This window comes from Podarcis filfolensis (assembly GCF_964270895.1).
Source record: "Podarcis filfolensis genome assembly, chromosome: 1".
Classification (NCBI taxonomy): domain Eukaryota; kingdom Metazoa; phylum Chordata; class Lepidosauria; order Squamata; family Lacertidae; genus Podarcis; species Podarcis filfolensis.
In genome coordinates this window covers 93583867-93599612 of record NC_139604.1, presented here as the reverse complement: position 1 = coordinate 93599612, position 15746 = coordinate 93583867, and the positions used below count along the sequence as shown (strand labels likewise).

Below are 15746 nucleotides of genomic sequence, written 5' to 3'. Positions count from 1 at the left end.
GCCCATTCCCGTAAACCAGTCCACAACACGGACAATTACCGTATTTTTCGCTCTATAGGACGCACGCGACCATAGGACACACCTTGTTTTAGAGGGGGAGAACAAGAAAAAAAAATTCTCCCCCTCTCTGCTCAGCGCCCCTTCAGCGAAGCGGCAGGAGAAATGGAGCCCCTTCCATTTCTCCTCCCGCTTCACTGAAGGGGCGCTGCGCAGCTCTTCCTCTCAGCTGAAGCCATGAGAGTCTTGCTGAAGCCATGAGAGCCAAAGCCTTAGGAGTGCAGCGTGAGTTCCTGCTGCACTCCAAAGGCTTCAGGCGGCTATCCCTGAAGCCTGGAGAGCGAGAGGGGTCAGTGCGTACCGACCCCTCTCACTCTCCAGCGAAAGCAAAGCGTAGCCTCCGGAGCGCGGAGGGAGCGCTCCCTCTGCACTTCGGAGGCTTCGCCTTGCTATCACTGAAGCCAAGGAGCCTGCATTCGCTCCATAGGACGCACACACATTTCCCCTTAATTTTTGGAGGGGAAAAAGTGCATCCTATAGAGCAAAAAATACGGTATTTCTTCTCTACATCAACTCATAGTTCTATCACATCGAAAATATTCGATCTCTTGCACTCTTTTTGCCATATTGGTTTACTGCTTTTTTCTAGGCAAGCAAAATGTTGCTTATTTAAATCAAAACCAGAAAAGTAATTGTAAAAAGTATATACACCCTAAAAGCAGACAGCTGTAAACCAATATTGCCAACCCTTGACTTGACTAATAATAAAATATTAGCCTGGCCTTCTACCTTACCTTATTCTTCATTCCTGCATTTGCTGACTCTCTGCCAGCCAAACGTATTTATTTCACTCTTTTTTACTGACAAAGCTCACCTTTGGCAGCTCCTTTTTAGCAATGCTCAGCCATACTTTGCGCCGGCGAGCATTCAACTGTTCAACGGATAAATGCTTTTTCTTGGACCCTGGTGGAGGGGTATCATGAGAGAACTTGGCAAAAACTTTGGTCTGGTGGTGATGGCGCCGTGGAGACTCCTCAGACGAGAGCTCTTCATCCCGTCTCTTCTTTTTTTTCACCTTTTTCAACTTAGCTTCATGAGAACAGAAGGCCAGATGATTAGTCTACCCCTCAACAAACTGAGGCCACTATTATTCATTCATGATTTTTTGCTCTATTCCTTCCAATAACAGATAGCAAGAGGACTGCTTTGAAACCTGCTCCTGATCCTATGTATAACATCTGCTAATTCTTTTCTGCAGGTCTCCTCACTTCATTTTTATACAAAATCCTCACTTCATTTTTATACAGAAATATATTGTGAGAACAAAATAACTTTTCCTCTCTCAAATGGAATTCTATTCACAAACATTAAAGAATATAAACACAATGAGAAAGTCAAATTGAGCCAAATTTGCAAAGATTTGGCAAAGATGCATCAAGATGTTACATATACCTGTATAATTAGCTAGAATGTGAATGCAAGTCTGTGAAGTAAGTATAGTATAATACACTGGGGGAGGATGAGTGAAAGAAAAAACAAAAGTTTAGAAGCCCAGTAGGAAAGGAAGTCTACCCTTATAAAATCTTAAGAAAGCAAATCAATACAATGCCTACCTTTTAATTTTTTTTCCTCTTTGAACTTCTTTTTCTTGGGTCCTATGAGATGGCGCTGTTGCTCATAGTAAGGATCATATGTGGAGAGTAAACCTGCACTGTAATACTGGTACTGCTGTAACTGAAGCAGACATCAATTGTTATAAATATGTATTTTACTTAAGAAATGCTTTAAGGAATACAGCTGAGCTAGAAAATTCGCAGTATGAAAAAGAAAGCTGTGTTCTTTTGTATGTCACACTAAGAAGCTGGAATGAGCAAAATAATGACCCCATGCATCTTTGCAAGCCAGCAATGTTTTCACTGCTCTAAAAACAAAGACTAACAGGATGAAAAGCCTGGTTTTTGTACTGAAGGGCACAGGTTAGCAAAGCTACTCTCCAAAATTGTTGGCAAAGGACAAATTATGCTCTAGAATTTTACCTCTTTATCCTTGCTGTATTTACTTCGATGCAGTTTCTTGTACTTGTGCAGTCGCAGCATATTGTGAAGTTCTTCCCTAGATAGAGTAAATTCATCCCCTTCTTCCCCATCCTCATCAGTTGCTGACTCACTGTCACTGGAGTCATCACTCAGGAGAATGCTCTGCCAAAATCGAGAGGATTTTAGGTCAGTAAGAGTGAGCAAGATGACCAGATTGGTGTACAATAATTCCTTTAAAATGCCTGCCTGTTTATGACTGCTAGGTTATGAAAAAAATGAGTAACACCTTCTACAGACCATCCTAAGCCCCTTAATATTTCCTAACGTATCTTCCCACTACCTCGCCTGCTTGCAATCCTAAGAAACTTTTATTATAGTAATAAGAAAAAACAGTATACATTCTCAATGCGCGCCAAGATTTTGAAACTCCCATGTCAGGATTCCCTATCTCCACCCTGCCCAACTTGTTCAGAGATTCTTTTTATGCCTTTCTCATCACTCTAGGGCAACTGACCAGGTAAATAAAGCTACAATTCTAAGCAAGCAACTGCACAGATAATGTAGGATTAACAAAATTAATTCCTCTCAATTCCATGAAGCCAAGAAGTTTTAACAGATGGTGAGGTGCTTTGACAGCTTCACTGTTTTTAGAAAGCTTTCTGATTTCTGTAACTACACCATAAAATAATGCAACAGAAGTATCAATGTAAACACATTTGGATTTCAGAATAATAAAACTCCCACCTTTAGCCACTTTCTGCTTTTCTTCAATTTGGAAAAGTTGTATAGATTCCCTTTTTCTGCTTTTGGCTCTGTGTAAACGACACAGTAAGATAAAAAATGGTATTATTCACATGAGTCAACAGATTTAGCTGGAGAAAGCATTTATCCCTGCCCTAAGTACAAAAAATACATACGCAGTGATAAGAAAGGCTACTAGCCTTCATCCATTTGAAAGTGGATAGTTTAAATTCTGCATTTGGCAAGCATATTGGTCCTTATCCCAAACACACGTCCACTGTCAAAGGCTAGTCTACTCACCCAATGCAAACTAAAATTAATTGTAAAGCACATTTACCAGACTGCAACACTCCATTGAGCGAATGTGTGTTTAACATTCCAGAACTTCCTGCTCCGGATGACTCCCCAAGCAAGGAGCTTGTAGGTTCTTCTTTAACTTGTATCAAGGGACCCCCAGGCTGAGGAAGCAGAGGATTGTCATCCAATCCATCTTCACTTTCATCACTACAATAAAGTTTAAAATAATAGTTATCACAGCAAAAAGGACAAGTGATGTATAAATAAACAACCACGCTCCATCTCAGCAAATGCTCATTTTGCTCCATCCCCAACACTGGATATATTTGTAATTATATTATAGACAAGATTAAGCCATTTATAATTTCACATATGAAAAATGAGTACAATTTAAAATTCTAACTAAATTAAACATGATACATTTCATGCTCTTAAAGTATTATAGGAAGTTCAGGTTTCAGAAGGAAGTTAAGCATGTTTCAGTTTTGCACAATATTTCCTTTTCCTTCCAAAAGGAAACCTTTTGCTTTTCAGAAATTTTATATAAACCACTCATATGTGAAAACTAATTATAAATTTAGTTGCATATTTTTTTTTAAAAAAAAAACCACCTACTGTCATTCTCTACTACAGTTTAAGGGCCAAACCGGATGAGGAAATGTTAATCCCCACCGAGTTCTGCTGATTAAAATCTGAAGTTGCGGTTTGACCCCCTTCATCTGCATCACCCTCCACTATATCCCAAGAGTCCCTTAGCCCTTAAGAACGGATCTTTTTTGGGGGGTGGGGAGGGAGAACTGGGAGATGCAGAGGGGGGAAAGCTCCTTTCCATAACATAAAGTCAGAATTCAAGCCAGGGTTCATAGCATCCCACACACTTAAGATGAAAACAATAAGATGCCTCTTTTCTACATGCTCCCAAATCAAAGTAAGGTAAAACTTTTAGTACCTGGATACATTCCTGTTGAAGATAGCGGAAGTCTGACGTAAAAAATGATCCAACCGCAGAGCTTTCTCCAGATATCGCAAATAGAGGGGCGTTGCCAGCTCTGTGCAGTTGCCATCCTCTCTTGCACCCAGCTCTGAGGCCATAGAACAAGCCTCTCCTCATGCAAAGTTGCCTCCTAACGCACAGCTGTTCCAAAACAGAATGTAACTATTTAGCATAATCACATCTATTTGAAGTCCTTGTTTTTTAAAAAAATGTTGTTGTTGTTGTGAATTCAATTTCTATACTGCCCTTCATCCAAGGATGACAGGGTGGTTTACAATATATATAAAAAGTAATAAACTCACAGGATCCTGTTTCTTTTCATGGGGATTTTTTTATTGCGGCTTATATTGGCTTGACCTGTAATGCCTGTCAATGCATGTGCTTGGAAGATCAGGTTGCTCATGTCCTATTTAAATTCTATACCAATAGTCATTGTGGTATATTTCATTGTGGAATTACATTTTCAAAGTTTGTTCCCATGACTGTCCAACTAGGTAACAGAACAAAATTAAACATCATGTGATAAAAAAATGTTCAAATGGTTTCACTTAAGTCTTATCAAATTTTATCAGCAGGGATTATAATTCAGGTTGCAAAAAAATAAATAAATTGTTTTTTATTTGGCCTTGCATCTAGCCCCCTAGCAAAGAGATGAGAAAGACCTGGCCTGAAACTGAGGAATATCGGTGGTTTTCTAATAGCATCCTTGGGAACCCAGAGGCTTCTTGGAAGGGTTTGTCAAGGAGAAGTAACAAAAAGAGGTTTGCCCAACCCTGTTGATCTTCCCCTGCAATGTACAGCTGCACGAAAGAGATAGGTGTATCCTAGTTTATAAACTCAGTTCATATGAGGTAACTGTGAGACCAAGCCGACACATTGTGTGAACTAAACATGCACTCTAGAACAATGCTGGAGAATCCCCCAGAGGGGTCCATCGCAAACAAGTCAATGAGGAAATTGTTCCACTGGCTTTTAAAAAATCATCTATCTGACATGATATGAGAGCTCTTTATTCTAGAATCTAATATAAGTAGTTCATTGACAGGGATACATAATAGCACAAGTGATACAGGAATAATGTAGGAAAATGTGAATTGGCTTGCTATACAACTAGTGTTCCAACATCTAGTGTTCCAAGACCATGGTAAGCCACTACAACAGTTGCATAATGCAGCATACAAGCTCACATATCTCAACAGTTCTCGTGATACTTATTAATTTAACAGGACTTATGCTAGTTCTTCTTGCATTTGCCAGCAGATAACACAATACAGATGTCACAACTTATTTATGTCATTAACACTGAAGTTCAGAAAGTGCATACTGCTGACTTCACCGCTCTCAGAATATATAGGTAATCGCAAAAGTAAACACGTTTCAATATTATTTTATTATTTATTAATTAACTTTTTCTGCCGTTTAATGTAATAAAAGACTCTAAGTAGTTTACATCAAAACAATATGCATCTGCATTATCCAAATAAAACTGAAGAGTTTTTATTTTACCTAAATGTTACCAGAGCAATAGACAACAGACGTTAAGCTATCTCCATCCAGATAGGGGAGCAGCTGGGCCACTAGCCAAAGCTGATGAAGGCACTCCTTGCCATTGAGGCCACCTGAGCCTCAAGCAACAGCAAAGACTCCAGGAGTACCCTCAAGCTACTTACCCGCTCCTTCAGAGGGAGTGCAACCCCAACAGGAGCAGGCAACCTCTCACCCATCCGGTCTAAGCAATCGCCCACTAACAGTGCCTCAGTCATATCAGGATTGAGCTTCAGTTTTTTGGCTCTCATCCCATCCATTCTTGAGGCAAGCCAACAATCCAGCACGTCCAGTGCCACACATGCAGATGTAAAGGAGAAATAGAGCTGTGTTTTATCAGTATATTGCTGACAGTGTACAGTGGTACCTCAGGTTACATACGCTGCTAACCCACAAATAGTGCTTCAGGTTAAGAGCTTTGCTTCAGGATGAGAACAGAAATTGTGCAGCGGCAGCAGGAGGCCCCATTAGCTGAAGTGGTGCTTCAGGTTAAGAAGAGTTTCAGGTTAAGTATGGACCTCCGGAACGAATTAAGTACTTAACCTGAGGTACCACTGTACTCCAAAACTCTGGGTGAACCCACTCAGCAGTTTCATGTAGACATTAAACACCATAGAGGGAGAAAATCAACCCTGTGGAACCCCACATTGAAGGCTCCATGGGGCCGCAGAGCACACCCCAAACATCACCCTCTGGAAACAACCACCAAAGTAGGACCGGAACCACTGCAAAGTGGTGCCACCCTCACCCCACGACAGTCACTCCACAAGTATACCATGGTTGATTGTATCAAAAGCCACTGAGAGGCTGAGGAGAATTAACAGGAAAGTATTTTCCCTGTCTTTTGACAGAGGTCGTCATACAAGGTGACCAAAACAGTTTCTGTGCGAAAACTGGGCCTAAACCCTGACTGAAATGAATCTAGAGTGCCTGGTTCTGGTCCATGACCACTAGCTCAAAACCCTATAATAATGACTGGAAATAATGACCTTGGTTCCCAAAAGGTTTAGTTGTCAAACAAATCGGCTCCCAAATGTCGCAAACCCGGAAGTGTGTGTTCTGGTTTGTGAATGTTTTTCAGAAGCCAAACGTCTGACACGTTTTCCACTTGAGTGCAGGAAGCTCCTGCAGCCAACCAGAAGCCGTGCCTTATTTTTCGAATGGTTTCGGGAGTCGAATGGACTCCTGGAACAGATTAAGTTTGAGAACCAAGGTACCACTGTATTATACTTAGGAGCTGTGGGGTGAGGATTTGCTGTGCAGAAAGGAGGAGTTCTATCAGCTAGGAATTCCCAAATGCAAGTAAGCAGGCGCTTACCAGACAATGAAATGCACAAGTTCACTTTGCTTGTGAACTAGAGGCGCTCTGCTCTAACTACTGCTAACTAAACATTTGTGATTCCTTTTTTTTCCTTTCCAGAATCTGTGCTCTGGCACATGACCTGCACAATAACAAGTTCCACCACAACTCCTTGCAAAGGGTGAATACTATATGACTGACATTATCTTTCCCTAATAGCTGACTCTTCTAATGGAGATATCAGGGGAACCAAACACAGGAAAAAAGCAGAGAGCCTGATAAACAGTAGCTGGGAAGATGTTTCTTCCCCTCCATTCCACCACAGTCACGTAGATCTGTGGATGAAGACCTGTTGATGGTGCCACATGGCCTTGTGGTAAACCATGCTGTGACTTCAGCACATGCTTTTAGTACAGTGGTACCTCAGGTTACATACGCTTCAGGTTACATACGCTTCAGGTTACATACGCTTCAGGTTACACACTCCGCTAACCCAGAAATAGTGCTTCAGGTTAAGAACTTTGCTTCAGGATGAGAACAGAAATCGGGCTCTGGCGGCGCAGCAGCAGCAGGAGGCCCCATTAGCTAAAGTGGTGCTTCAGGTTAAGAACAGTTTCAGGTTAAGATCGGACCTCCGGAATGAATTAAGTATTTAACCCGAGGTACCACTGTATTGTGTCACCAGTTCTCTAGTATTCTTAGAAGGGAAGCAATCCTCAATCAACACTGTTATGTTCTCAACATCCGTGGGAAACTTTACTTTTCTCCCAAGCCTTGCCAAATTGGTCTATTTCATTTCTGCCATTTTAAAATTCATGTTGATTTTTATATTTTAAAACTGCTTTTGTATTAAGTATTTTATTCTATTTTTGTATACGCCAAATATATACTCTGAATATAGAGTAGTGTAATAAATTATTTTAAATAGTGTTTTGAGCCCAGCACATTTCAAATATCAACCCTTCTGCAGGAACACTATGCAATATTAAACTATACTAAAAACTCCTATCAGATCCAGACACTATGGGCAATGCTCAGGCCAGGGATAGTGAGAGTTGCAGTCCAGCAACATCTGGAGGGCACTGGGTTGTGGAAGGCTCTTATAACCCTTTTATATAAAAAATAATAAAAATAAAACTAATCAGGGGCACCCCAGCAGGAAAGAGAGCAACTAAATGATGGTTGTCTCTCTCGATAGCTAGCTTATCTACCTATAATGAGCACTTAGGCAAAGGTACTATTATGCAACTGCGGATTATCGTTCTGTATCCTGCCCACTCCCATACAGAACAGACCATAAGCAGATCTTGCAGAACAACCAGCAGCAAACATTTGCACATCCAGCTGTTCTTATGTGGGGTTGCCATCTTTTCATCTAGCAGGGCTGCTATAAGTTCAATTTTGTTTGACAGACAAATTATGTGCAACCAAACTTAGCATGGGGATACAGTGATGGGTGCAGGTGCTATTCCGCTGTCAGGAGCCCTGCTAGAATAGGTGGTTGGCAACTCTACTCATCTTGCTTTTAAAACTCACTTTAGCACTGATATTGCTCAATGCAACTTTGTCTCACTTGTTCCTATAAGGGCAAGCAAAGAAAGCACCCCCACATTTGTTGATAATTTCAACAGCTTTAATAGTGAGATCCCACAACAGAAGGAAAAGTGGTGCTAGTTAACAGCTGTGTGGTCAATATACCTGTAACCTCTTACCCATGTAGGACTTGCCTTTTCTGCTCTGGAACACCTCAGCTGTGCATTGCGTAGACTGGCAGGCTTCCCATCACTCTTTTTTGTAGGAATGGGGGCTTCCTTGGCCACACAACAGCTGAGCCAGAAGAGGCAGGAACGTAGAAGCCACAATTTCTGGCTTGGCTACCAAAGGCACCCAACACAGACAGTGTGAATCCCTGACAATCTCAGGTGTGCCTGTGTTGACAGGCTCCTCCCAGCCTCCTGCACAGGGAGACTGTGTACGGGTTCAAACCGGGGACCTCATGTATGCAAAACAAGTTGGCCTGCAGAGCAAAAGCTTTAAATAAATCCTCCCTATTCCTAGTTTATATCTGCCAGGGCTGTCGGATGACAAATGTTCCATCCTAGGTTTTTCTCCAGTTGATGTTTGATTTAGGGAGCTGCTCTACTGAGTGTGAAGTGTGGCATGTTATCTCTATCTTTTTTTGCTTCCAAGACTACTGGCTGCTTAGCTAGGCAGCCAAATTTTGTGTTTTGCCTTGTGGTGAGTTAAATAAATCTCTAGGCTAGGAGTTGAACTGCTATCCCTTATTTCCCATTTTTATTATCTTTCCTACTGGCCTACCAGAGAGCTCATAAGGTTGCTCCCCGGGAGTTTGTTGTGGCTACCGTGCTTGCTTGTTTGTCCACTGGCTAGCGGCTCCCTCTTGGTATCATTCCCTTTATCATAGCCTACTGGGCCTTGAATTCTTCTCCTGGGAAACCCAAAGATTTGGGTTTGGGTGAGCTAAGATTCAGAGGTTATGTTGTGATTACTTGCTATAAATTAATGTTTTCATTAACTTGCAGCTGATTGTTTATATCTTGTACGCAATGATTTTATAGTCATTTGTATGTAACCATCCTAGGATTGTCAAACTTCAGGGCAGGTGTAGAAGTTGAGTGAATACATCACATAGTATCTTCCAAATGAGCTAAAGATATGCTTGGGTGTTGCAACTTGCAGCATCCATACTTACTATTCTTTTTTTAAACTTCATAGAGTGACCCAAGGCAACTTACATTTAAAAAAATAAGAACAACCAAAAATCTCAAAATACACCTATAAAATTGGAAGGGAGATCTAACAAATCCTGGCCCATTAAATAAAGCCAGAATGGCACCCTTCAAATAAAGGGCCAAAAGCCCAGGCAACATTTCCTGTGTTCCCCTATGCCCTTGCCTGATGAAAGTGTGACTAGGGCTGCCCATGCTTGTGATATAAGAGGACACAAACTTCAGGAGTGCATAGGTACTGGTGACAACTGCTGGACTATGCTGGCTGCAGGATGGTAGTGTGAACTACTAAGGGCACTAGCGTGTCTCTGTGACTGCTAGATTGGTGTGTGAGGCAGGGTGGCAGCAGAGATGTGTGTCTGCCACCATAAGTGGGTTGGTTTCTTCCAATGCTGGCTACTGTGCAGTGTGCAGGCATCATTAACACATGACACTGTGATTTGTGGGTGTAAGCAGTGTTGCCAGGGATGCTGTGGGGGAGTCCGTCAGTGTTGTTATATTCTTCTTTAAAGGTGCATAATTTTGCTGTTGACTTTGCTGCTAGGAGTGTAAGGGATCCCAACTGCATTAAGCTACTACTACATTGACATCAGTGGCATTGACATAGCAGTACCATTGGATTACGCTGTTAGTCAAACTGTGACTTTTGTTGCATTCTCACATAATGGCAGGTGAAGAGAAAACAACAGAGTACAGTACGTGATCCCTCACAAACCCATATAACCGTCAGTTCTGGGTTGTGGACTATGCCACATCTAAAATCTGCACAAGCTTCTAATGAGTACAAGACTTCTCCAAAAAGACTATTTGGAATTTAGTACTTTCGGAGAGATCTGCAATACTAAAATGCCTGTATGCCACTGGTTCAGGATAGCAAATCAGTAATCTCAAATGGACAACATGTTCTTGAAAAAAGTGTTCAGGCTCTAGCCCAATAAAGGCATTATTAACTTAGTAAGTTTGTAGAAAAACCTTTTTCAAGAATAGTTAAAGAATTACTATATAACGACGAAGATTGAAATCAACATAGGAGTCCGGACAAGAACATACAAAAACCTACCTACCACAGAAAGAAATGAGCAAACTGATAATGGATGACTTTTCAGCAGCTTAACACATTATTATAGGTGAAAAACTACTTTAATTCTGAGAGAAGAGCTGCTGTGTAACAAATCCACAAGTGTTTGTTGTAAGTACCATTGTATGTAGTAAACTTTGCTGTTGTGTGGTAGAAAACACAGCCAAGGGTTGACAACTAGTGATATACACATTTGTCACACAGACCATTGACCCTTATACAAAACTAGTGCATAGGTCGCTTCACAGCCAATACATGACATTTGTGGTTTTGCTTCGCTGGGTCAGTTGCTTCTGTGCTTAACTGGAACAGAATTGTCTTAGGTTTACTGTGCGGGGTTCCACTAAAGCAAAAGCATTTTTACCACCAGATTATGGAAATAAATCAATCCTAATTTAATATTCTTCTGTACTTTACTTTTTTCTTTAAATTTTGCATCAGTTTCAGTAAGCAGAAAAACTAAAATTGATTAAAGTTGAGTTTCATTTTGATTTGAATCTGTGGCTATCTAAAGTCAAAGAACAACATATTCATGGTTGCTAAACAACAGAGTAGAAAAAAAATTGCTAGGAAATCTATTGATTTGGAAAGGAAATTCAAGTTCCACCTTTTTCAAAGACTTATGTGAAAGGATAAAACTATACTGAGGTTATACTGCTATGAACACTTACTTTGGTGTTTATTAAACTTGGTGGGGCTTACTTTCAGTTAAAAGATGGGTAGGATCTGGCCATACATTTCCATTACTCATCTGTGAAATGGTAATACTAGCAACCAACTACAGAACTGTTTTGAAGGCAAACGTATACTTTGCAAATCTGAAGTACTAAGTAAATGTTTAGCAGTGATAAGTTTTAACCTATGCCACATGTTCTTTCTCATTCTAATTTTTCAAGTAGCAGTACAAGATATTCTAGTTGAACGACTGCTTTTGGCTTCTATAATTAAGATGTTAACAACATAACATTTCTAATCCTGGAGCACTAAAAAGCATGAAGAAAAACAACCAAGCTCCAGTCAAAACAGCCCCATGTTGGTTTTGATGCAGCAGAGCAGAGGTGGCTAACTTATGAATGGCCCTCCAGATACTGCTGAACTACATGTCCCATTATCCTTGACCATTGGCCATGATGGCAGAGGATGATGGGAGTTGCAGTTCAACAACATTTAAAGAGCTGCAGATTAGCTACCCCTGCAGTAGAGGAACCAATTTAGCTGCTCTGAATCAAACAATTTAAATCCAAAATTTGGAAATGATACACTGTGATGGTCTAATTACAAGCAGACCATCACACCCCTTAGTACACTAATAAGTACAGTCAAACCTTGGTTGTCGAACATTATCGGTTCCAGAAGCCTGTTGGGCTTCTGAAATGTTCAGCAACCAAGGTGAGACTTCTGATTGGTTGCAAGAGCTTCTTGCACTCAAGCAGAAGCCACGTAGGACGTTTGGCTTCCAAAAGCTATTAAAAAACCAGAGCATTTACTTCTGGGTTTTTGGCGTTTGGGAGCCGAAATGTTCGAAAACGGAGCCATTCAACAAGCGAGGTTTGACTGTACTGGTATTTACCTCTCCTCTGTCAAAACACTACATCTACCCAAGAAACCTTGCAGGAGATTGCATAGAAGTCAAGATTAAGATGTGTACTGAAGTTTTTTAAATAACAGAAACACTCACTCCTATTAGTAGTATATATGGAACACAGGCATACTGACCTGTCACAAATACACTTGTGAAAGGTAAGTTTGCTTGCAACCAGGGGGCAAAGGAAGTGATAGCCATCATGTTATGCTACAAGCTAGCCAGACCTTCCAGTTTAAACATGCAACAGCACAATCTTAACCAACAGCCCTCCATGATTGCCATTCTAGTTACCGAGGACAGCCCAGCAGCCAAACGTTTTGGAGTGTGATCAGGTTGCACTATATGCATCCCAGATCAAACTACCAAATCACACTTACCATGTGACCAGTAAGTCATTTACAGCTTTTGAGCACGTGTTCTACATAATCTATGCGAACAGAAATTTTCAGATTAAAATTGCGAAACCGATATGCACTATTATTTTCTGTTTTACGCTTGACGCTCAAGTATGCTGGGGTCTTGGAATCTGCAAGCACGATCCTGAACCCCACAAACAATACCAAAATAAAACCGAAGAAAGAGTCGAACCGCCCGTTCCAATGGTTAACAGACCGCATAGGAAGCAGAGCGGTTGGCAATCCTATAGGCTAAACCGGGACGCTGCTTAAGGCGGGGCTGTCAAGCCCATACGCTGAGCTCCCGTTTCCTCGTCCGCCGCCTTCATGCAAAGCGCGGGGCGCGCACGTGGGCTGGGTGCGACCGACACACCCTCACCCCGGCGCCGCACGCTGCCGAGGGGCGGCACGGGCCCCGCCAAGGGCGCCTTCCCTCCTTCCGCGCGAGCGTTTTGCGGGTGAGGGGAGGTTGCCGGGGTCCCGCCCCCTCCGCAGTGGGGGGCGCGCGTGTGCCTGCTCTCCCTCCCTCCACCCCAGAGGAGCGGCAGGGCCTGTCGCTTTAAGAGAAGGCCCGGCTGCCGGGGCCGCTGCGGAGGGAGCGGGAAGGAGGGGTTGGGTTCGGGGGGGAAGCCGGAACCTGGCCTAGCGGGTCCCTCCGGCGCTGCCCCCTGCCTCGGGCCGGGAGCCCCGGCGTCTTACCTGGTGCGTGGCCCGGCTTGGGCCGGGGGTGGCTTGCGAGCTGCCCGCCCCGCTCTCTGGCGCCGGCCTCTCGCCCCGCGCTGCGCTGGCGCTGCCTGTGCCCTGCCGCGGTGCCTCTCGGCTTCTGCCTCGCCAAGATGGCGGCCGCGCTATTGCTGCTGAGGAGGCGGCGGCTGCGGGCGCTGGGACGGCGGCGGCGGCCACTTTCGCTCACTGAGAGGAGAGGAGCAGGGACACGGGGAGCCATGGCGGGGGGGAGGAGAGGCGCCATGGCCAGGCCAGAACAATCGAACTCGGCACCCCTAGCTGGCCCTCGGAGCCCCCACCTAGAAATGCTCGGCGGCGTGCTTCGCCGCAACCGCCACACTGTCCCCGAGTCCACATCCCGTGCTCTTCCCCCCACATAGAACCCACAAGGACCCCTGTAGCATCGATTCGTTCATCGTTCGACTGGTTGAGTCTGGCGGTGACGGAAATTACCGAACGCTTTCGGCCGAAGAGACTGGCGTGAGTTAGCAATTCTCGCGCGAGGCGCCAGCTAAAGGTTCGCGAGGGTAAGATTCCAACGGGAGCTCCTTGGAAGTGACGTAGCGTTTGGCTAACCTTGCTCCTGTGTTTAGGGGTGGGGCTGTGCAGACCTTGGTAGGCCTGCGATCAACTGAGAGCCTTCCTTTTGATTGAAAGTATTTTCACAGGCAGTAATCGAATTCTCTCTGTTCGCGGTTTCTCCAGCATGCTTTTGCCACGGCTGTTTTGTATTAAAGCCCGAAAGACGGCACATAAATCTCTTACAGTGAATGAAATAAGATTGAGAACTGGATCCCTTTAATCAAAGGCCCCATGCATTAATTTGATAGTACCTGGTATCAATTTCTCTTTCAATTCACCTCCCCACCCCCCGCACATTTCTTGTCTTACCACTTGAGTATTAAACGGTTTGCCACTGTGGGAAATAACTGAGCTATTTTTGTAACTGCCTTGCAAGGAAAATGGTGACAGCTCTAAAGTGCTGCAGTGTATTTTGTTCTTGCAATGTATTTGTTTTGGTAAAAGGATATAAATTATATGTAACACTGTATGTGTGCATGTACATATATCTGACCAGGACTTTCGTACTTATATCTCTAAAACCTAAGGACGCATTTTAGACAAAATTTAAGTTTTTCCGTGCTGCATTTTTACAACTGGAAAGGCAGACACCAACTTGAAAGGGGAGATTAACCTCATCCATAGATCTGACTATTCCTATTTGTGATGACTATAAACTGCTTCTGAATACCAGGTACCAGAGAATAGCTGGTTACGTTGAGAGACTGGTCAAAGGTCACAGTAAGTTTTATGGCTGAGTGGTGATTTTAATGCAGGTCCTAGTCCATGTAATATCCCTGCACTTTATTCAGCGTTCTGGGGGAAAAGATGTAGAAATGAATACACTGAGCCAGGGGCATAATCTTTTCTCATAGGTCTGGAAAGTTATGGAATCCTTTTCTTTCCTTGTTAACAGTCCTGTGTGACACCTTTTAAGTCTAACCAGGCTGCAATCCTGTTCATACTTACCAGGGAGTGATCCACATGGAATTCAGTGGGGCCTAGTTCTGAGTAATCTAGTATTTGTTGCATGAATCCACCCCTTCTGAGCCATAATAAGACACTTAGGTGACAGGTATTAATACAATTGCAGAGTTCAAGTGGCCACAGAACTTTTCCCCCCAGAAGAAGTATTTGGGAGAGCAGGAAACCCTTCTTAAAACTAGGCTATTTTTTCCATTTAGTTAGATGCTATCTATAGAACAGCAATTCCTAAAGTGTCCACAGTATAATGGAGGGGAAAGAACTTGGCCACACAGCTTTGACTTCTTAATCGCCCCACTAAGTCTAGTGGACACCAGCCACCCGTGAATGGGAGAAGCCTTTGCTCTCAATAGTGGAGAAATAGACCAGTAAGTATGTAGAAAAATAGGATGGTAGGCTAAATAGACCTTTGGTCTGATTCAGCAGGGCTCCTTTTATGTTGTTATTCTACTTATATCTGAGGAATTGTATTTTCAGGCAGCTAAAGGGGGAATCTAGGCTGCAGTGTCCAAATCCATCGGGCGGGGGGGGGGGACTTAGTATAGTAGTAGTAGTAGTAGAAGAAGAAGAAGAAGAAGAAGAAGAAGAAGAAGAAGAAGAAGAAGAGTTTGGATTTGATATCCCACCTCGGGTTACATATGCTTCAGGTTACATACGCTTCAGGTTACAGACTCCGCTAACCCAAAAATATTACATCGGGTTAAGAACTTTGCTTCAGGATGAGAACAGAAATTAATGCAGCGGCAGCAGGGGGCCA

The 15746-nt window shown here is 43.0% G+C and overlaps 1 protein-coding gene and 1 long non-coding RNA gene across 3 annotated transcripts in view; one reads left to right on the top strand and one right to left on the bottom strand.

The window, feature by feature from the left end:
• The window catches only part of INO80 (INO80 complex ATPase subunit), a 53812-nt gene extending 40257 nt beyond the window's left edge, over positions 1–13555 (bottom strand). The window contains exons 1-7 of one of the 2 annotated variants that reach the window (XM_083610101.1): positions 13418–13555; positions 4021–4206; positions 3112–3278; positions 2778–2845; positions 2034–2195; positions 1611–1731; positions 872–1086 (exon numbers count right to left, since the gene is read on the bottom strand). In XM_083610101.1, the coding sequence (XP_083466227.1) occupies positions 872–1086; positions 1611–1731; positions 2034–2195; positions 2778–2845; positions 3112–3278; positions 4021–4163 (876 nt within the window). In that variant the 5' untranslated portion in view covers positions 4164–4206; positions 13418–13555. The remainder of the gene's footprint in view (positions 1–871; positions 1087–1610; positions 1732–2033; positions 2196–2777; positions 2846–3111; positions 3279–4020; positions 4207–13417) is intronic. The other variant, XM_083610102.1, reaches the window with a different exon arrangement.
• LOC310766305 overlaps positions 4374–15746 on the top strand; it is an 818379-nt gene continuing 807006 nt past the window's right edge. Inside the window, exons 1-2 of the long non-coding RNA XR_014550041.1 lie at positions 4374–7328; positions 7596–13971. This is a non-coding gene — a long non-coding RNA (uncharacterized lncRNA). The remainder of the gene's footprint in view (positions 7329–7595; positions 13972–15746) is intronic.